Source organism: Lathamus discolor, chromosome 22 (genome assembly GCF_037157495.1).
Source record: "Lathamus discolor isolate bLatDis1 chromosome 22, bLatDis1.hap1, whole genome shotgun sequence".
In the NCBI taxonomy this organism is placed as follows: Eukaryota; Metazoa; Chordata; class Aves; order Psittaciformes; family Psittacidae; genus Lathamus; species Lathamus discolor.
In genome coordinates this window covers 2,079,244-2,100,576 of record NC_088905.1, presented here as the reverse complement: position 1 = coordinate 2,100,576, position 21,333 = coordinate 2,079,244, and the positions used below count along the sequence as shown (strand labels likewise).

Here is a 21,333-nt window from a genome sequence, read left to right as displayed (position 1 = left end):
GGAAGGAGAGGAAGAGGAAAATGGGGAGGAAGGGAAACAGAAGAAGGGAAAGGGGACATGGAAGAAAGGAACATGAAGGGAAGGAAAAAGCATCCACCTGGGTTGGAAGAAGGAAGGAGAAGCACATGGGCTGTAGGAGGAAGGCCCGGGGCCTCGCCTCTCGCCCGGCAGCATTCACTGTCCTACCACAGCCACCCCCATGGGGCTGGGCTGGAATTTCCAGCCACCATCTCCCACAAGATCAGGTTTGGGCCCTTCCCAGCCCCTCCTGAGCCATTTCCACCCCACTGATTGCTCTGCCCTGCAAATCAGGGGGGGGGAAATGCCAGGATTTGGGAACAAGAAGAAAAGCCGCCCTACACCCATGCACTAACCACACTGCACCCCAACTGCTAAGGCTTTTCCCCCCCAGTGGGCACCCTGATGGCACCCTGGGTGAAAGCGGGCGATGTGCCAACCAGCACCTACGGGTGCTCAGCTTCCCTCCAGCCCATCCCTGTCCCATCGTACCTGGGGGATGCTGTGGTGTCCCCCCCCCTTTCCCGGGATGTGGGGGCTCCTCGCACCGCTCCGTGCCGCACAGCCCGGCCTTTCAGCACAGGAGGAGGAGGAGGATGAAGAAGAGGAGGAGGAGGAGGAGAACCGTGCACGCTGCCGCCCTCCCATCCGACAAGCGCGGGCAAGTTGGCGGCATGATGCCTGCAGGGCAGGAGCCAGGCGATGAGTGGGAGCCCAGCCCTGCCCCGTCTGGGAGCAGGGAAAACGCCGGCTCTGCCAAACCCGGATCTGGTTTCACCACCACGACATGTCCCCCGTGGGGAAAAGCATCTCACAGCAGGTGGGAGACACAACCCCGCTGGATGAAATCCCTTCTCCAAGGACAAAACATGTGCCGGCAGCACGGACAAGGGCTCGGCAACAGGAAAACCATGTTAGCAGCAGGGTGGACAACGAAAACCACCTTTTTCTCACCCAAAATTTAAAGCTCCCCCTTATTCCCGGCTGCCTCCCCTGCTGCTGAGTCAGCACTGGCACTGCTGAGTCATCACAGCCCCGACGCCAACCAGCTCCGTGGTGAGCTCAGCCGCGGGGGCTTCGGCACCTCCACGCTCACCAGAGCTGCACGTTGAGGCTTTAATCGGCTCCTCTGACTGCATTTTGGGGTCTCTCCAGCCTCTCTCTCCCTAAAACCCCTCACCCATCCCCAACACTCAGCATCGCCTTGAATCCAGGGCTACCAAAACACAAGGTAGGGCTGGGCAAGGAAACCGGCAGCGTTTCAGCTCTCCCACCCTGTGACCGGTGCCGCAGTTCTCACCAAAACACCCCGTCATGGACCACGTACGCGCCGTGGCCGCCACCCGCATCCTCCCCATCTCGCTCGCCAAATGGGAATGGTCGAAAGAAGGGGGAAATAACCCATAAACCATGGAATTTCACCGGTTCTTTTCCCCCACGCTGGGGTCATGAGCACCGTGGGGGGAAGCGCCAACGCCGCCTCCGACTTCCCCGGCCCGGTGACGGGGTTGATGACTCACGGGGAAGGAGGGGGGAAGCAGCGCGTGCACGGGGCCGTCATGTTTGTAAACCTAAAATAAGCCATGTGCGGGCAGGCAGCATGCGCCGAGCCAGGCGCTGCAGCGAGGAGCACGGGGACAGGCCAGGCACCGGCTCCAGCTGCCTTCCCGACGGCATTCCAACCAGGGAATGCTCAGCTGGTGGGAGAAGTTGGTCCCACTGCGATGGGTTTAATTGGCACGGTTTGATGTGTACGGGCTTTAATCGCAATGGGTTTAATTGGTGCGTCTTTGAGGGTAAGGGCTTTAAATGCAACAGTGTTAGGGGCAACGGCGTTAGATGCAACGGAGGTAAATGCAACAGTGTTAGATGCTACAGCATCTATTACATGCAATGGTGTTAAGGGCAATGGCGTTAGATGCAATGGCGTTAAGGGCAATGGTGTTAGATGCACTGGTGTTAAAGGCAATGGCATTAGGAGCAACAGCCTTAAATACAGTGACCAACTGCAACACCAACCAGGGTTTCTAAAAGCCTCTAGGTCTTTAAACCCCTGACCCTGTTGCTGCGCATCCCCCTTCTGTACCCTATCGCCTCCCAACACAACGCCTGCAACAGCTCCCGGGATGCTTCCCGGCCAAGCTGGCACGAAAGGGGCTGTGGTGACTGGGGCTCTGTGGTGACAAACCCTGCTGGCCTTGCTCTGCATCCCCCCAGCCTCCGTGCTGATGACTGCAACCTATTGCTCCAATCCATTCTTTAAACAGCATTTTCCAGGCTTAGGGGTGGTTCGGAAGCTTTTTTCCCCCCATTTGGCTGTGCTGGAAATTGCAGGCTCAGGAGCTCGTGGTCCCCAGCTCCCCCGTTCGACAGCAAAATCTCATTTAATCAAAAGATGCAGTGACTGGATGTGCAGAAGCACTTCTCTTTCTTTTTTTTTTTCCCCCTTAAGAACTGCCATTTTAGCTGTAGCAAACAAACACGCCGCATTGTGCCCAGGACACAACAACCCTGCCTGCAAATCCCCGGTCGCCAGCCTTGTCCTGCAACCAGCTCCCGGGAAAAGGGGATTTTGGCTACGGAAGAGAGGAGAAAATTGGGCTTGAGCTCGGTTTGTGGGACTGGCAGCAGCGTGGCGGGCAGATGTGGAGCAGGGATGGAGCTGATCGCAGCTGTTTCACCTCCAGCCTCTTCCCGTTTCATTTCATCTCCCTTTGGATGCCGGCCCAGGGAGGGGGATATAAAAAAAAGCTCTTTCATCCTCAAAAATGGTCTGGCACCCTCGCACTGAGCTCAAAGCAGCCAGATTAAATAGCTGGCAGAGGAGGGGAGAGGGGGAAACGGTCCCCAGGAGGGCTGGGTTTGGGGTGTATCGCTCTCATACCAGCCGGCATCCCGAGCCGCGACGGGGACAGCGAGGAGACGAGGACAGTGGGATTCAGCACTGACCCTTTTGCCACCATCCCATTGGAAAGGCTCTCGGCATCCACGTGGAGCAAGAGGCACGGCGGGGACCCTGGCGCATGGTGGGGAAGGGATAGGGAATGGGGATCCCATTGGCATAAGTACAGGGATCAGGGATGCCGGCACGTGCAGGCGAGGGACTGAGGACCTCATTGTACAGGGACAAGAACAAGGGAGCCCAGCATGCACAGACAAGGGACACCATTGCCATAGGGATGGGGACACTGGCACACACAAGCAGGGGACTAAGGACACTGATGCAGTGGAGATGCGAACTGGGGAACTCCGGCACATGTAGGACAGGATGTTACGGGGACAGGGACACACAATTGCCACAGGGACAGGGGACCTTGGTACACACACAGTCAGGGGACTGAGGACCCCAATGCCATATGGATGGGAACAAGGAACCCCAGCACACAGAGGCAGGGGTCCAGGGACCTTCATGCTGTCAGGATGGGGACCTGGCACATGCAGGCAGGAATCCAAATATCCCAACGGCATGGCGACAGGGACCTCAACACATGCACAATGCCATAGTGATGGGAACCAGAGACCCCAACACATGTGGGCAGGGGACCAGGGACCCTGATACCATGGGGACAGGGTACCCCAACCAACACATGCAAGAGGGGACTGGGGACCTCAGTGCTGTGGGGAGAGCTCACCGGGGACCCCCTCAGACAGACCCGCAGCACAACCACACATCCCAGAGGCACCGCACCACCGTGTCACTGTCCCTTGTCCCCAGGTTGTGGCTGGCAAAGCCCCACCAAGAGAGGCCAAAGTGGAAGGGGGACATTCTGCCTTCCAAGGTCCCACCAGATCCACCTCTCCCTTTAATTACCTGCCATAAAAAGTCCAGGTCTGAAAAACAAACCTCATCAGAGCTAATGAGGTGCCAAAGGCCAAGAGCGGGGTTTATGGGGTAACAACCTGCGAGGACTCTGCCCCAGCGCTGCCCATCCCTCCCCAGCATGATGCAACCTCATCCCCGCACCCTGTGGTACCCGGCACCTGCGCCGGGGTCTATTCCACAGCATCCGCGGATCCGGAGGCAGCTCCGGCGTTGGCGGGCGCATCCCGGGTGCGGGATGTGAAGCATCCCCATGCCTCAAAAGCACGTGGTGCCGAAATCGCTCACCACCGGCTCAAAACTTCAGGGGCGGCGTTTCGGCACCGCGGCGATGTCCTCCGGTGACACCGACACCACGTTTGAGCCCATCCACCACCAAACCATGACATTCCCGGCACCGGGATAACCCCAATCACCGCCTTGGATGGTGAAGGAGACAACCCCCACCATAGAGAACAAGCTGCCTTTCATCCCCACTCCATCCTATTCCCGTTATTCCCAATGTGATGACAAGCGGGGGGGGGGAGCCTCATCCCGACCGGACCCCGTGTCCTCATCACCGGCAAAGGGGGTGACAGCGGGCGCGTGACGTCACGGTGACGTCACGCCGGGGGGAGCCTCATCGCCCTTGTTAGCATCATCGTTACCTCTGAGCTCAGCACATTCGGGGAGTGGAGGGTTAATTAAATCATAATTAATATAATAATGATGATAATAAAATGATGGAGAGCAATTGGGGTACCAAAGACTGGGGGGGGGATATGATAGATTATTCCCCCCCCTCCCCCCCTTTCCAACCCCCATCTACACACCGCCCCCCCGGTAGCGTCTGAAGGGTAAAAAACGGGCTAACACAAGGCAAAATAGGCAAAATCACCCCAAAACGCTCGCGGGGCCCGTTCGCTCCGTGCATGCCCCCCCCCCCCCCCCCCGCCCCACCGCTTTGTCCTCCTGGCCGGGCCGCGCTGCCGCCGCTCACCCACCCGCAACCGCGACCCCCGCGGGGCTAAGAAGGGGGGGGGGGGGACACGGACCCGGGGCTGCACAAACCCCCCCCCACTTCCAGCCCCACCGCACACACAGCGGCTGCACCCCCCCCCGCCTCAGCCCCACAGCACACACGGCCATGGAGGAGGGACGGGGGGGGGGGATGCATCGGGGAGGGTGCGGGAGGGGAATGCGGGGTGCAGAGGGATGCGGAAGGGGGTGTTTTATATGGGGGGGGGGTACTCACCTCGCCGCTCCCCCCCCGCGCTGCCCCGCCAGCCCCCGCCGGGCCCCGCACGGCCCCGGCCCTCAGGAGGAAGCCATCTTGTCTCCCTGCTCCGCGCTCCCTCACCGCCGCCCTGCTGCAGGCGGGGGGGGGGGTGACCGCCGCATCTCTTCTTTCCCCCCCCTCTCCTCCTCCTCCTCCTTCTCTTTCCTCCTCCTTCCTCCTCTTTTCCTCCTCCTCCTCCTCTTTACCCCCCCCCCCCACGCAGCGCGACACCGCCCGGCCGCTGAGGAGAAAAAGGGGGGGGGGGGGGGGCTCCGAAGCGCCTCCTCCACACAATTAAAGGTGGGGACCGGGACCCCCAAACCTCGGTTGTGCCCCCCCCACCACAGGGAAACTGAGGCAGAGGCCTATGGTGGTGAATGGGAGCAGCAACACCCCCTAAAGCAGCCCGGGGGGGGGGTAAAATAACACCAACCCCCCCCCCCCGTTTTTCCTACTGTTATTAATTATTATTCCTACTTATTAATTAGGGGATGTTGTTAATGAGGGGATATTGGAGCTTTGCGATGCTTAAATCCCCCCCCCCCCCCCCCGAAATCCAGGCCCCGGTGAGGAAAGGAGGGGATAAAGGGGTGTTTACCCATAGGGAAAGCAATGGCAATGGGCCGGCGAAAGGGTTAAGCCAGAGCTGGAGGCTTTAAAACAGCCTTGGTGGGATCAGCTCCAGCTTTTCCAAGCTCTGTCCGGAGCTGGCAGGTCCCGGATATGGTGCACATATGGATTTGGAGAAAAGGGGGAGGAAAAAGGGGAGAGGGAAAGTGAAATATCCCCCCCCCCCCCCAAAGCCTTCCCCATCCATGTCTTGGAGGTGATGCTCCTGGGATGCTCCAGGTTTGGAGTTTTCCAAGCCTATTCCTGGCTGAATTGTCGACAAAACAGCGACAAACTCAAAAAGTCGCAAAGGTTTCCTGGGAATCACTCATTGAAAACTGTTTTCCCATCGGATTTGCGGCAGAGGGAGTGATCCGAAGATCCCCAGGCCCGCGTGATGCCGAGTGGCATGGACGAACCCGAGTCCAGGTGGAAAACGCAACCACGGACTCAACATCCCTGGGATGTTTGCTCATCTCTTCCCGAAAAGACCAAGCCGCGATGCCTATTGCCGGAGCCTGCCAGATCCGACCTTTGCTCCAAGCATCATGACTCCCATGGCAATCGTAGGATAAACTGGTGCTGGGAACTGGTTTCCCCCCCCGGTTTCCAACCTTGTGTGCCGGCACCGCGCGGCGATCCCGCTTGGCCAAGCCCGGCACACAACAGGTTGCTGCAAAGGACACGGCGGGGATTTAATTAAGGCAGACACCTCCTTCCTCCCATCCTCCTCCTCCTCCTCCGGCCGGATAGAGCAGCGCATCCTGGTGATCTGCTCCTGCATCATTTTAGCTGGTAGCATCCCAGCGGAGGCACGGGAGCGGCAGTGCTCCCATGAATCCCGGGTCACAATCCTTCAGGTGACACCGGGATGCATCCCGCCTGCTCCTTCATCCCATCCATCCCCCTGGTGCTACTTTGGAGATGCCGGACCCCGTTTGGTGCCGGCGACAAGAACATCCCAACCCAAGCCACCAGGGAACCCCCTCGAGATGGGTAAATTTAGTAACTTTATATTAGTAATGCTTTAAATTATCCCTGATTTCCAGTGTTTGGCATGGGAACAGCCTAAATTCTGTTAGAGGCTTGCATTTCCCAACTCTGGGAACACCTTGAGCCGCACTACATCCCACCACCACCCTCAAAAGGCTTTTAGGGGCCCGGTATCACCATTCCTGCTGGGAATGGAGTTTCCCGTGGGGTTTCTTTAAGGTTTGTCCCATTGGAAGCTGGGAATATGGCTCAGAGCATCATTCCCTCCACCAGCTCCCGTCTTTGCTGGGAGATTTGGGTGGCTCTTGTTGGAAACCAGCGGCTTCCTGGCTTTGCCATATATTTACTCACATATATATATATGTGTGAGTAAATATATATATGTATTCCCTTACATCTATATCCTCACAGCTGCAGTGAGTTCCCAAGACGTTGATTAGTTATGGAAATGGCAAAGGAAAGTCAACCGGAGAGGACAGGAGAGGGTCCGGCAGTGCCATGGGACAGGGAGCAGAGTGAAATCTCAGCCTCTAGCATCTCCCTTCTCCTCCTCCTCCTCTCCCAAATCCCCCATGGATGGAGATGCATCCAACCCCGAGAGAGACGGCACAAGTGCGGCTCCAGCGATGGAGGTTCAAGGGGACACTGGCATTCCCAGGCCCAGCCAAGCCGGACGAACTGGCAGAACGGGTGCTGGGAATGGGGCTTTGGCTGCCAAACCAGCCCGGGAAAGGCGCCGGGACGTGGGAACTGTGGCACACCCGGTGCTACCAGGCCCAGCCCGGAGCAGGCACCTGCTTTCCCAAAGGAATCCCACCACTGCTGACCCCGGCTCCAGCAGCATCCTTGTAAATCATCTTTAGCTCACCCGGACAAGTGCTGGGGCTCCAATCTCCACCATTGCACCGGTGCTTTGCCAAGGGCAAAGTCCTTTTCCCTGCCCTTCCCTGTGCCAAGCATCAGCCGAGCCCTCTGTCCCCATGCCCCCATCCCATCATCCCACCACCCATCCCAAGGGCAAAACCTGCCGGATACAGCTCAGGAGGCACAAGGCAGCCACTCATCCCCCCCAGTACCACAAAACAGAGCAAGAGCAGCAGTTTTGGGGGGGCAAAACCCTAAAAGTAACCTCCAAGGAGATGCTTCTCCTTCCCCACCTCTCCATATGGAGACCCCCATATCCGGAGCCATCCCCCCCCATTCTTCTGCCTGCTGGGATGTGATACTGAAATCCCAGTTACAACCACCCTGGCCAGTAAAACCAGTGCCAAAGGAAAGCACTGGGGATGACAATGCCACCACTTGTTAGCTTGGGCACAGCTCTGACCTCCCCATGTGGCCCCTTTCTGCCACCTCTTTCATTTCGGGACCCCCCCCCCCCCCGGATGGCAGCTGGATTTCACAGTGTTTTGCCTTCTTACATCAAGTAATTCAATCTAAAGGTGGGGTTTGTGCTATGTGTCCCCACTGCAACAGTGTTTTGGGGATACCCCAGGTACCAGCTGAGATTTGGGGGGGGGGGGGGGGGGGGGGCTTAAAGCATCAAAGTGGCCTTTAAGGCACCAAAAGCCCCATTTTCCTAGGGAAATACCCTAGAAAAGATAAACCCATCCACCAACCAACAAGGGGCTTCCCCAGGAGCCCCCCCCCTCCAAGTACCGGTGATGCTACCACCACCGCAAAGAGGCCAGGCATCACCCCATAAAGGTGACGGTGCCGCAGGCAGAGGTGGGGACAGGTTTGGGGGGGGGGGGCACTCACCTCCCAGAGAAGCCCTTTGCACCTCTCCCTGTGGCTCAAGTCAGATCTCGGGGCTCCCCCCTGCTCCGGGGCAGCGCAGGGAAGCAGTGCCCGACCCGGGTGGGCAGAAGGACCGGGTGCCCGGAGCCGGGTGACGTGGGGCGCCCACACTGTTTCCATTGACTCCCCACTCCTCCTTCCCACTCAAATCCCATCAAAACAAAGTGCTTCCCCCCCCCCCCCCCGCCCCGTTATTCCCACCTCCTTTTTATTCCCAACCCCATTTTGTCCTTGCTTTTCCCCTGAAATCCACGCAAGCTTCGCACAACTTCACCCCTGCGCCGCACAACTTCAGCCGCACACCAACAACTTTCCACCACCACCCCCCCCCAAAAAAATGCAATAGAAAAAAAGCATTACCGGAATAAAGGGGTACAGCACCCCCTCGGAAACGGGGGGCCGGGGGGGTTCGAGCCGGAGCTACGTGCATGCACGGCGGAGCGTGGGTTGTTGGGATACAGAGAAGAGGGGTTGAAATGCGGTTGTAGCTTTCCCCCCTCCACCCCGAGCGGGTGTTGCAGCGGAGCTGCACGTTGTTGCTGCTGCTGCTGCTGCTGCTTCCTTTGTTCTACAGGCGCTCGCTCGGGGGTCCCAGCGCCGGCCGGGGGGGCTCAAGGCCAGCGCCCTGTGAACCCCCCCCATTGCTTTGCAGCGAGCGAGATTGGGGGGGATACCCCTAAACCCTATGGGGTTATGGAGTGTGTGTGTGGGGGGGGTGTACTGGGGTGGGGGGGGGGGGGAAGAAGGAAAGCGACGGGGTGGGGGGGTGAGTTAGGGAGGGAGTGGTTGTCGTGGGGTGGTTGGTTGTGGGGGGGGCACTGGGTGGTTGATGTGGGGTGCACTGGGTGGTGGTGGAGGGTTTGGGGGGCTGTGAGTTGGGGTGTGGTTGATGTGGGCTGCACTGGGGGATGTTGTAGGGTGGCTGGATGGGGGTTGTGGGGGTGTCACCCTAAAGAGCCAAACCCCCCCACCGCAGCAAAACCCATTCCAAACCCAATCCCAGCCTGACCCACACCCCCAGTGCCACAGAAACACCCCAGAAGCAGAGGTACAATGTGTCCTCCCACCGTGGGACAGCACCCATTGCAGCCCCCCCCCAGCCCCACGCTCCCCACCAGCAGCTCAAGGTGCAGGAGAGCTTAGATTTTAATTTAAGGAGATAAAATATCTACAAAAGAACCAAATACAGGGGCTGGTGCGAGCTAAATGTGAGCCACGATGATTTCCCATTGGAATTGAACCACCTTATGGAGCATCCTGGCTCCAGCATCCATATAGGGAACCCCTATAGATGGAGAGGGGGTCATGTTCGTGACCTGGTCCCCAAAGCACACGGGGAGCTCATCATTCACCCTGAAACCATCCCGTGCTGCCAGCGCCTTAAATACACCCTGGATAACAAGGACCAAAGGGGACAGTTGGGGACCAGGATTTGGCCCTTGTCCTTTGGATCTTCTGCCAGAGCTGGCTCGAGGTGGGTACCGGAGGGCAGGAATGATGCTGCTGCCGCTCAGTGCGGGTCAGGATGTGATGGCAAAGCTTTGGATTGCAGCACAGTCACAAAAGTCTTCACCTGCAAGAGAAGCTGACTGAGTTTGGCACTGGGATGGGGCTGGGATGGGACTGGGATGGCATCAGGATGTGGCTAGGATGGCACTGGGATGGCATCTGGATGTGACTGAAATGACATAAGGATGTGACTGGAATGGCACTTGACAGCCCTGAGATGTGACTGGGATGTCACTGGGATGTGGCTGGGATGGCACTGGGATGTCACAGGGATGGCACTGGGATGGCATTGGGATGTGGCTGGGATGGCTGAGGTTTAAACCAGCCTGCACCAAAGGTGTCCAAATGCTTTTTCCCATGGAAGATGAAGGTGAGGTGGAACCTCGGAGGATCCCATGATCCCGGGATGCCGCCTCGGCCATTCCCACCTGTGCCATGAGGCCGTCCTGTGCGGCCGCATCGTGCTCAAAGTCCTTCTCCACATCCAGCACCAGGACAGGCGCGTGCTTCATGTCTGCAAAGTGGACCCTGAGGAAGGGAATAAACCAGATCAAGGCCAGCTCCGGTCCATGTGCCGGGGGCAGCACCACGGGATGGGCTCGGACTCACTCCGTGCTCTTCTCCACCAGCCACTGCTCGTGCTGGGCATGGAGCTGCTGCAGGTATTCCAGCTGGATGCCCTGCTCCTCGCTCCTTGCCCGGCGCCGCAGCCGCTCCAGGCACGTCTGAACCACACCGGAGGAGAGAGGGGAAGGGGATGTGAATGGGGGAGATGGGAAGTGAATGGGATGAGGAGGAGATGGGAGGTGAATGAGGGAGACAGGAGATGAATGGGATGCAAAGGAGATGGTAGGTGAGTGGGAGAGGTGGGGGTGAATGGGATGTGGAGGAGATGGGAGGTGAATGGGAGAAGATGGGGAGTGAACAGGAGAGGTGGGAGGTGAACGGGAGAGGTGGGAAGTGAAAGGGAAAGATGGGGGTAAATGGGATGCAGAGGAGATGGGAAGTGAATGGGAGAGGTGGGAGGTGAACGGAAGAGGTGAGAGGTGAAAGGGAAAGATGGGGGTGAGCGGGATGCAGAGGAGAAGGGAAGTGAATGGGAGAGGTGGAAGGTAAACAGGAGAGATGGAAGGTGAACAGGATATGGAGACGTGAGGTGAATGGGAGAGATGGAATATGAATGGGATGTGGAAGAGATGTGAGAATGGGAAACATGGGATGTGAACAGGATGCAACATTCAGCAAAGCAGCCCCATGCACTGGACTGCAGCCAGTCACCAAGCATCCCGGGGTGATGCTGCAGCCCTCCCTCCCCAAAATCCACACTAGGATCATAGCCAAAGCCCCACTGACATTCCCATGGGAACAGAGCTGCCGTTTCCGGTTAAGCCCCAACACTTTGGCAATTCCAAGTGCTCCCAGGGTGTGAGTGGAGCCTTATCCCAATCCCGCTGGACATGGGGTCTCGCTGCACCCACCTGCGGCGTCGCCCGCAGGTACAGCAGCCCATGGAGCACGGTGCGGGGCCCGAGCTGGCGCAGCAGGAAGCTGTGCCAGTCCTGGTAAATGGCCCATTCCAGCGGCTGCAGGTGCCCGGCCTCGGACAGGTTCTTGGCAAAGATGTACCTGGGATGGGATGGAGAGAGGGGACAGGGCAGCAGGAGAGCTCCACAGCCAGCACCTTCATCACTGAATGGTTTGGGTTGGAAGGGACCTTAAAGCTCCTCCAGCTCCAACCCCTGCCACGGGCAGGGACCCCTTCCACTGGAGCAGCTTGCTCCAAGCCCCTGTGTCCAACCTGGCCTTGAGCACTGCCAGGGATGGGGCAGCCACAGCTTCTCTGGGCACCCTGTGCCAGTGCCTCAGCACCCTCACAGGGAAGAGCTTCTGCCTTATCTCCAACCTGAACTCCCCCTGTTTCAGTTTGAACCCATCACCCCTTGTCCTATCCCTACAGTCCCTGATGAAGAGCCCCTCTCCAGCATCCTTGTAGCCCCCTTCAGACACTGGAAGCTGCTCTGAGGTCTCCACGCAGCTTCTCTTCTCCAGGCTGAGCAGCCCCAGTGTTCTCAGCCTGGCTCCATACGGGAGCTGCTCCAGTCCCTGAGCATCCTCGTGGCCTCCTCTGGACTTGCTCCAACAGCTCCATGTCCTTACACTGAGCACACCAGAACCGCACACAATGCTGCAAGTGGGGTCTCACAAGAGCAGAGCAGAGGGGCAGGATCACTCCCTTCAACCTGCTTCTTTCGATCCCTTCATCCCTCTTCTTTCCTGTTTCAGTCCGGGTACCTGTCGCTGTAGATGGAGCGCTCAAAGACCTGCACAGGGCTGGGGGTCTCGGGCTCATCCAGCGGCTCCAGCATCGCCTTCAGCCGGCTCACGAAGGAGAAGGTCTGGAAGGTGTAGGACCATCGGGCCGGCTCCTGGTACATCATCTGCAGAAGGTTGGTGGAGCCCGCGGCTGCCTATAAGAGAAAGAGCTTAGTGATGAGATGGTGGCACCACGGCGCGGTGCCCATCGGTGCCACCATGCAGCTGGTGCCTGTTACCTGCGCCGTGCTGCGGGCTGGCACCTTCTGCCACTGTGCCACCGGTTCGGTCACCAAGTGCCACTCGGGGAAGGAGGCACCCAGCAGCTTCAGGAAGGTCGACTTCCCCACGGCTATGGGGATGGGGGCGCAGGGTGAGGGGGGTCCCCCGCTCTGCTCCTGCCATGCGGTAACGCGGGGCTGGGGGGTGCCCCCAGCGCCCCGCAATTACAATTCATCACCGACGTTCAATGAGACCCGAAGAGGTTTCAAGCTGCGCAACCGCCCTCCAAGCCCGCACCCCCCCCCAAACGCTCCCCCATGGACCCCCCCCCGCACCCCAAAAGCCACCTCGTCACCCCGGGGGACCCCCGTTGTGTGTCGCGTCCCCCCCATCCCGCTACCGATGTTCCCCTCCAGGGCCAGGCGCAGGGCGGCCCCGCACCGCCCCATCCCGCCACCGCTTCCGCCTTCCCGCGTCATATGCTAATGAGGTGGTGACGAGCCGCGCGCGTTGGCGCGCCCTGACGTCGCCGCGCGGGAAAGGCGGAGGGGAGAAGAAGGAGCCAATTAGTCCCCGCCCACTGCGTGTGTTGGGGGTCAGGGTCGTCGGCATGGTGCTGGGGGCACCAACATGGGGTGAAGGGCATTAATATGGGGTTGGGGGCATCTCTATGGGGTTGGAAGCACCAACATAGGGTTTGGGACATGAAAATGGGGTTGGGGTCAATAAGGTGGGATCAAGGGCATTGACACGTGGTTGGAGGCATCACCCTGGGGTTTGGGGTCAGCTGCATTGGCATAGGGTAGGGGGCATCAATATGGGGTTGAGGCACCAGTGTGACATTGGGGCATCATCATGAGGTCAAGAGCATCGACATAGGGTCAAAGGCACCAACACAACAATGGGGCACTAACATGGGGCCAAGGGCATCAATACGGGGTGGGAGGTATCAATATGGGGTTGAGGGCATCGGTGCCAAAGTGACAAACACGGAGTCAGAGGCATCAACATAGAGTTGGGGACACCAAAGTGGGGTTTAGGTCACTAACAGGGGATCGAGGGCATTGACACAGGGGTGGGGACCCTACCATGAGGTCAAGGGCATTAACACATGGTTGGAGGCATCAGCCTGGGGTTGGGGTCAGCTGCATTGGCATGGGATGGCATCAACAGAGGGCTGAGGGCATCAGTGTGACATTGAGGGCACCAACATGAGGCCAAGGCCATTGACACGGGGTTGGAAGCATCAACATGGGGTTGAGGGCATCAAGAGAGCGTTGAGGCCATCAGCATAACATCAGGGGCACCACCATGGGGTGATGAACACCAACGAGGTAGGGGGTCCCCCACCTCTCCCCCCCATTACCCTCATCCCCCTCACCCCCCCCCCCAACACCCCAAAACCTCCCACAAAAGAGCCAGAACCTGGAGAAAAGGCTTTAATGCGCGGTGGGGAGGAGCAGTGGGGTCCGAGGAGGAGTAGGGGGCCCCAACCGGGTGGTTGGGGCCACCATGGGGTGAGGAGGGGGCTTAGAAGCATTTTCGGTGGACAATGGAGGGTCCGGCCTCGTCGTACTCGGGTTTGCTGATCCACATCTGCTGGAAGGTGGAGAGGGACGCCAGGATGGAGCCGCCGATCCACACCGAGTACTTGCGCTCCGGCGGGGCGATGATCTGTGGGGACATGACCCAGTATAAGGTAATCCACCCCCAAACCTGTGCTACGAGCTGATTTGGGGTGTTGGTGGCCATGGGTTTGCTCCCCATCACCAATCACCTACTTTGATCTTCATGGTGCTGGGAGCCAGAGCCGTGATCTCCTTCTGCATGCGGTCGGCGATGCCGGGGTACATGGTGGTGCCGCCGGACAAGACGTTGTTGGCGTAAAGATCCTTGCGGATGTCGATGTCGCACTTCATGATGGAGTTGTAGGTGGTCTCGTGGATGCCGGCTGACTCCATGCCTAGAGAGCAAGGGGGCTGTCAGCACCCTCACCTCCAGCCAGCCCCACAGAAGAGGTTTGTACCCCCTCCATTTGGGGTGCAAAGCACTCGGGAGAGGCCTGAATGCTGCTGTGGTGCACCTATGGGAGGTGGTTGCCGGCTGGTGGGGTGGTGGGGATGTGATCAGGAGCACCAATACAACACTGGAGGCACCAACATGGGGCTAAAGGCATAAACAGGGGCTTGGAGGCATCAAAATGGGATTGGAGGCATCAACATGGGGCCAAGGGCATCACCATGGGGTTGGAAGCACCAACATGGGGCCAAGGTCATCATCATGGGGCTGGAGGCACCAACATGGGACTTAGGGCATCACCATGGGGTTGGGGGCACCAACATGGGGCTGGAGGTACCAACGTGAGACCAAGGGCATCACCATGGGGTTGGGGGCACAAACATGGGACCAAGGGCATCACCATGGGGTTGGGGGCACCAACATGGGACCTAGGGCATCACCATGGGGTTGGAAGCACCACCATGACACTGGCAGCACCAACACCTCGGTGTCCTAGGGGACCGCAGGACAACTCGGGGCGCGCTCACCGATGAAGGAGGGTTGGAACAGGGTCTCGGGGCAGCGGAAGCGCTCGTTGCCGATGGTGATGACCTGCCCGTCGGGCAGCTCGTAGCTCTTCTCCAGCGAGGAGGAGGAGGCAGCCGTGGCCATCTCGTTCTCGAAGTCAAGGGCCACGTAGCAGAGCTTCTCCTTGATGTCGCGCACGATTTCCCTCTCGGCTGCGGGAGGCGATGGGGAACAGGCTCAACCTGCAGCCATTTGGGGTCCCCCCCATCCCTTCCAGACCCCGCTCCTGGCCCCGTACCGGTGGTTACGAAGGAGTAGCCCCTCTCGGTGAGGATCTTCATGAGGTAGTCGGTGAGGTCGCGGCCGGCCAAGTCAAGGCGCATGATGGCGTGGGGCAGCGCGTAGCCCTCGTAGATGGGCACGTTGTGGGTGACGCCGTCCCCGGAGTCGAGGACGATGCCTGGGAAGGGTGGGGATGTGAGGGAAGAGGCTTGGAGCTTGGTCCCTTCCCCATCACGGGTGGTCCTCGAGATGCTGGTGCCCTACTCACCGGTCGTGCGGCCAGAGGCGTAAAGGGAGAGGACGGCTTGGATGGCGACGTACATGGCGGGGACGTTGAAGGTTTCAAACATGATCTGGGAGGAGGGATGAGAGCAGCAATGGGTTGGGGGGGAGCATGGGGGTCCCCAGCACATCCCGCCCCAACCCATGCTTGGGAAACCACAAAGATCATTGCGTTGACTGGAAAAGGAGGTGGATCGTGGCGGTGGGTCCATGTGAGCACGGGAGCGCACCACTCATTCCTCTGCCCTCGTTCCTCATCCCTCTCCACTGGCTCCTCTGCTCCGTGCCAGCCCCTCCTGGCTCCCTAAATCCCATGGTGCCAGATCATCCATGCCCATGCCTGTGGCTCAGCAGCCCCTCACCTGGGTCATCTTCTCCCGGTTGGCCTTGGGGTTGAGGGGTGCCTCGGTGAGCAGGGTCGGGTGCTCCTCGGGGGCCACGCGCAGCTCGTTGTAGAAGGAATGGTGCCAGATCTAAAGGCAGGCAAAGAATTGGGGGGGGGGGTGTCTTACCCCAAACCGCAGTCGGGGCCAGCCCCGGCCCCCCCCCATCCTGGTCCAGGTCTCACCTTCTCCATGTCATCCCAGTTGGTGATGATGCCGTGCTCGATGGGGTACTTGAGCGTGAGGATACCCCTCTTGCTCTGCGCCTCATCGCCTACGTAGCTGTCTTTCTGCCCCATGCCCACCATGACACCCTAATGCCAGCAAGAGACGCCCTCATTAGCTTAATGGCATTGATTAAAGCAGGGTGGGGGCTGCTGGTCCCCTCCTCGGGTACCAACCTGGTGCCGGGGCCGCCCCACGATGGAGGGGAAGACGGCGCGAGGGGCATCGTCACCGGCGAAACCGGCTTTGCAGAGGCCGGAACCGTTGTCGCAGACCAGGGCGGTTGTTTCCTCCTCGCACATAGTGGGGCCGGGAGCTGCTGGTGGTCAGGGGGGACCTGGGGGGAAAAGCTGGGGCAAGGGGGGGGGGAAATGCCTTAAAGTGGGGGTTAAAGGGTTAAAGGGTTGGGGGGGACAGGGGGGCAACGCGGCGCCGTGTCCGGATTTGGGTGTTGGGAGGGATGGAGGCCGTGGGGATGTGGAGGTCCCCAAAAGCATCTTGTGGTCACGGAGAGGGGTAGCAGCTGGGTCCAGCCCTGGCTTGGGGATGCTGAGAGCAGGATGCAGCTGGGAATGGGGTGATGATGGTGGGATCAGGGTGGTGCTGGGAGTGGGGTGAAGCTGAGAGCAGGATGAAGATGGTGGGATCAGGATGAAGCTGAGAGCAGGATGCAGCTGGGAATGGGATGATGATGGTGGGATCAGGGTGGTGCTGGGAGTGGGGTGAAGCTGAGAGCAGGATGAAGATGGTGGGATCAGGATGAAGATGGTGGGATCAGGATGAAGATGGTGGGATCAGGATGAAGTTGAGAGCAGGATGCAGCTGGGAATGGGATGATGATGGTGGGATCAGGGTGGTGCTGGGAGCAGGGTGATGCTGGAAGCAGGATGAAGCTGGGAATGGGATGATGATGGTGGGATCAGGGTGATGCTCGTTTCCCATGGGTGCTGCTCCGCGCTGTTGCTCCTCCATCCTTCCAGTGCCCAAAATAGGTACCAAAGCTCCTGCCCATGCTTGCCCAGCAGCAGCATTCGTGTGGGAGCTCCGGTGTGGCTGTGCCCGGCCAGCGCCCCCGAAGCGGGCAGGGTGAAGGCAGGCAATGCCCTCTCATCCGGTCCCATCGTGGCTGCCTCTTGCTGCTCTGCCCTCACATCCTTTCCCAAAAATGGGAAAAACCCCATCCCTTCCCAAGGGGTGTCCCCCTCCATTGGATGCGCTCCCAAATCCAGCGGGAATAAGACAAAAATCCCCCCAAACCCCCCAGATCATGAGGAATTCTGGCAGAGCAGGACCCGTTTTGGCCACAACCCAGCTCTGCCACCTCCACGGCACCCCCCGGCTGCGGGGTCGTGCTGGGGTTGGCACCACCCCTGTGCCATGCAAAGCGAACCGGGGACCCCCCCCCACCCGCCATCAACGCTGGGGCACCCCCAAACCCTGCTGGGGAGCTTGTCCTGCAAGGCGAAGGGGATGCAGGGGCTGGGCTGTACTCACCGCTGAGGCGAGGGCTCCTTTCCTCTGGGACCGAATCCCGAAGAGCCTTTGGTATAAATACATGAAGCCTCAGAGGCGGGTCCTGCCTAAACAAAGACCCTAAATAGGCTCAGTGATGGTGTGTTGGCCTTATGGCCATATAAGGTACTTTATTTCATTAACTTGACCTTGGGCTGGTGGCCGGGCCCGGCACTGTTAATTATTGCAAGACAAAAGCCATGTGGAGGCACTTGGGAGGCGAGGACTCACCCCTGAGTCTGCTCCTTTTATGCTCCGTGCTGATAAACAAGAGAGACTCAAGCCCTTATAAGTGATGGGCTCGGCAAAGAGGAGGTGGGACCATGGCTGGTTCCTGGGGACAACGTGGAGAAACCTCATCCGGGTGTCAGGGGGACCCCCCGGGGCTGGGCTGGGGATTTGGCATCACCGAGGTGATGGGAATGCGTTGGGTTGGAGCATTGCTTCCTCCCGGGTTCCTTCTCCCCCTATCCCCTGTGTGCAGCATCCTCGGGATGGGGTCTTCTCTCTCTCCGAACCCAACCTGGGGCTTGTGGTGCCCCCAAACCGCCAGATCCTCAGCTCAAGGGTGCCCGCATCAAGGATGCTCACCTCCTCCGAAGGAGGATCTTGGATGCAGGATGAGCCTGGATCCCCACCAGGGGCAATGTGGGTGCTGTTCCCTGCCCCGAATGCAGCACGGATGAAGCCACCTCCAGCCCTGCAGACGCAGCTTTGGCCTTTCCAGAGGCCAACCAGCAGCTGCCAAGCCATCGTCTGCCTTTTTAAGGGCAATGGTCCCGCACTGGGGATGCTCCCTGAGCACCCAGGCCGGGGGCGGGGGGAGGCAGGATTGATGCCCAAAGCCACCACCCAGAGCTATGGGGCTTGGGTTGCAGCTGGGGGGAAACTGAGGCACAGGGTGCCCCGGCTGCTTCCTGCTTTGCTCTATAGGGTCTGGGTTGTGCTGAGGGCAGGGACATCAAGGTTAAGGACCAAGAGCTGCAGGGTCCCACCACTGCCACCAGATGGGACATGCGAGTCCTGGTGTCCCCACACCCCAGCCCCAACAGACAGGGTCATGGCATGTGCCAGCACAACCAGCTCACAACAACCCCCCCATGGGTCCTGGTTATTCCCTGTCCTCAGCACGCAGGGACTGGATTTGTCCCCTGGATGTGCACTTGTTGGTGCATCCCTACCACACGCCCTGAGGAACCTTCCGCCACCTCCCATCCCAACCCAGTTCCTTTGGTCCACTGCCAACCATGAGGTCACCCAGGCAAAAGGCTGCCATATATGACATGCTGGGGGAGATAAAAGAGGCAAAATTAACACCAAACCCAAGGGGGGGGGGGGAGAGAAATAATGGGGATGGATGGAGGTCCTCCAAGGCTGGTGCTTGGAGGCTCCATACGGAGGGAGCACGGATGTGCTGGGGGCTGCATGGAGCTGGTGGCAGGACCCTGAGGTGAGCCCAAAGACCCCCCCTGAATGGGTGCAAACCAAGCCAACCCCCGGCTCCACAGCACAAAGTCCTGCTCCTTTTCCATCCTCGCTGTTTACCAGGCACAGGCGGGTCCAGCTCCAAGCCCCTGATCCCTGCAGTATCCCTCGGCACCACAGTCGGGATGGACGGGAAGCGTCGGCACGGCCGGTTTGGAGCTGGGACCGCAGCAGCAAAGCCTCCAAGCAGGCAGGAGCAGGCGTGCAGCCTAAAAAGGAAAGGTTTGGCCACCGCAGCCAATCCAGCCGCCGGCTCCGCTGGTGCTTGGGAGCATCGGGAGGGTGGCCGCGGCCCTGGGATGCTCCCAGGAACGCCAAGAATCCCCCAGCACCAGCGAAGCTGGATGGATGTGGGATAAAGGAGGGGGCAATCCCTGCTTTGTGTGGGATTTCAATACTCCCGGCCCTCAGCACCTCCCTATAAGGGAAATGTTCACGCTTTAAACCTCTCCGGCTGCTGCCTGGGATGGACAAACCAGCGCTGGGAGCTGGAGCAGGGATTTGGGTCTGTTCCCACCCCTGAGGCGCAGATAAGCATCATTCCCCGGCTGCAGCACATAGAACTTGGGAATAAACCCTTCCTGCAATGGGTGGTTGCTGTTAGGGCTGTTCCTACCAACTTCAAGCCTGTTTTAAGGTGTCTCCATCACACCTGGAGCAGCCGGAGATGGGACAGGTTAGTGGGACACAGGGAGCAGCGCTCACCCTGACCCGTAACTGGATGACTCAGTGGCTTTAAGTGATCAAATGTGATTCAAAAGGCAGGAGCTGGCTCCTGACGTGAGGAACACAGGAACATGCTTTGTCAGTCAATGGGAAGGCTGATGAGGGAAAGCAGAGACCTGGCATCAGCTCCCCTCTGCTCAATGCTGGGGTCAGCTCAAGCCTCAGCCCTTCAGGAATGAGGAGCTGAGATAAATTCACCACCAATTAGAAGGAATTGTTGCTTTGCCGGATGGGATTCACCCCCTGCTGCTATGGGGGTGAAGAGCAGAGCCTCCATCCTGTATGGAATCAACCAGGTTGGAAAAGAGCTTTGAGCTCATCAAGTCCAACCCTTCCCCAGCACTGCCACGGCCACCACTGACCCCTGTTAGAGCCTTCCCTTCTCCATCTGAACCCCCCAGCCGTTCCCCATCACCGCTGTGCTCCAGGCCCTGCACCAGCTCCATTCCCTTCTCTGGCCCCGCTCCAGCCCCTCAATGTCTCTCTTGCACTGAGGGGCTCAGAGCTGAGCACAGGGTTCGAGGTGCGGCCTCCCCAGTGCCCGGTGCAGGGGCACAATCCCTGCCCTGGCCCTGCTGCCGCACCGCGGCTGCTCCAGGCCAGGATGCTGGGGGCTGCCTGGGCACAAGCTGCTCATGCTCAGCTCCATCCATCAGCACCCCCAGCTCCTTTCCCATAAGCAGTTTCCAGCCACAATTCCCCAAGCCTGGAGCATTCCATGGGGTTCTTGTGACCCAAGTGCAGGACCCGGCCTTGTGCCTTGTTGAACCTCATGGATGAAGGAATGTCCTACACTGAGGCTGCAACACACCCCCCTGAGCGTGGTTTAAATAAATCAGGGCTGAAAGCTCCCACAGACGTCCTGAAGTCCTCCTGCTTCCCAAAGCCAACTGCACTTTGTCACGCAGGAGGTGGCTGCTGCACATAAACACCCCTCTTAAGGAACGGGTTCCCTCCTGCTCTCAGGCACACCAGCCCCACTGAGTTAGCTCAAAGAAACCCAAGTGGCAAAAGAAACCCAGCCAGGATAATACAATCCATCTGTGTTAAACTGCACACCAAACGATTTGGGATGCGGAAGTACAAGGATGTGACATACAGAACACGTATGTATGCGTGCCAGGTGGGAAGGCAACTCCAGCCTCTTCCTCCTCCCCACACGGCCATGTGCTGATCATCAGAGCATCCTGCCAGAGGATGTGGAGATGATGCGGATCATGCTCAGCCCTTTGAGGCCAGATGCCTTCCACCTTTCAGTGCTGCTGCTTCCCTTTCAGCGAGGGTGGAGGCTCAGCATGGACAGGCTGGGAAGCCTGGAATCCCACCAAAGGAACTGGGAGGTCCCCGGCTGGTACCGCATCACGGCGATG

The 21,333-nt window shown here is 59.2% G+C and overlaps 3 protein-coding genes across 3 annotated transcripts in view; all 3 read right to left on the bottom strand.

Annotated features, from left to right (window-relative positions):
- Positions 1 to 5,155, bottom strand: part of TET3 (tet methylcytosine dioxygenase 3) — a 28,223-nt gene extending 23,068 nt beyond the window's left edge. The window contains exon 1 of the mRNA XM_065659072.1: positions 5,073 to 5,155. The gene's annotated coding sequence lies outside the window, so the exon portion shown is untranslated. The remainder of the gene's footprint in view (positions 1 to 5,072) is intronic.
- Positions 5,156 to 9,626: 4,471 nt separating this feature from the next.
- Positions 9,627 to 13,021, bottom strand: DGUOK (deoxyguanosine kinase). The gene is made up of 7 exons (XM_065659068.1): positions 12,943 to 13,021; positions 12,560 to 12,672; positions 12,300 to 12,475; positions 11,486 to 11,633; positions 10,617 to 10,732; positions 10,436 to 10,535; positions 9,627 to 10,071 (listed from the first exon to the last, which is right to left on the bottom strand). The coding sequence occupies exons 1-7, from the start codon at positions 13,019 to 13,021 to the stop codon at positions 10,009 to 10,011; spliced, it is 795 nt and encodes a 264-aa protein (XP_065515140.1). The 3' UTR covers positions 9,627 to 10,008.
- A 947-nt stretch (positions 13,022 to 13,968) lies between these two features.
- On the bottom strand, positions 13,969 to 17,797 carry ACTG2 (actin gamma 2, smooth muscle). The gene is made up of 9 exons (XM_065659339.1): positions 17,735 to 17,797; positions 16,417 to 16,590; positions 16,201 to 16,329; positions 15,995 to 16,105; positions 15,619 to 15,703; positions 15,367 to 15,528; positions 15,089 to 15,280; positions 14,324 to 14,505; positions 13,969 to 14,216 (listed from the first exon to the last, which is right to left on the bottom strand). The coding sequence occupies exons 2-9, from the start codon at positions 16,540 to 16,542 to the stop codon at positions 14,073 to 14,075; spliced, it is 1,131 nt and encodes a 376-aa protein (XP_065515411.1). The 5' UTR covers positions 16,543 to 16,590; positions 17,735 to 17,797; the 3' UTR covers positions 13,969 to 14,072.
- Between the last annotated feature and the right edge of the window lie 3,536 nt (positions 17,798 to 21,333).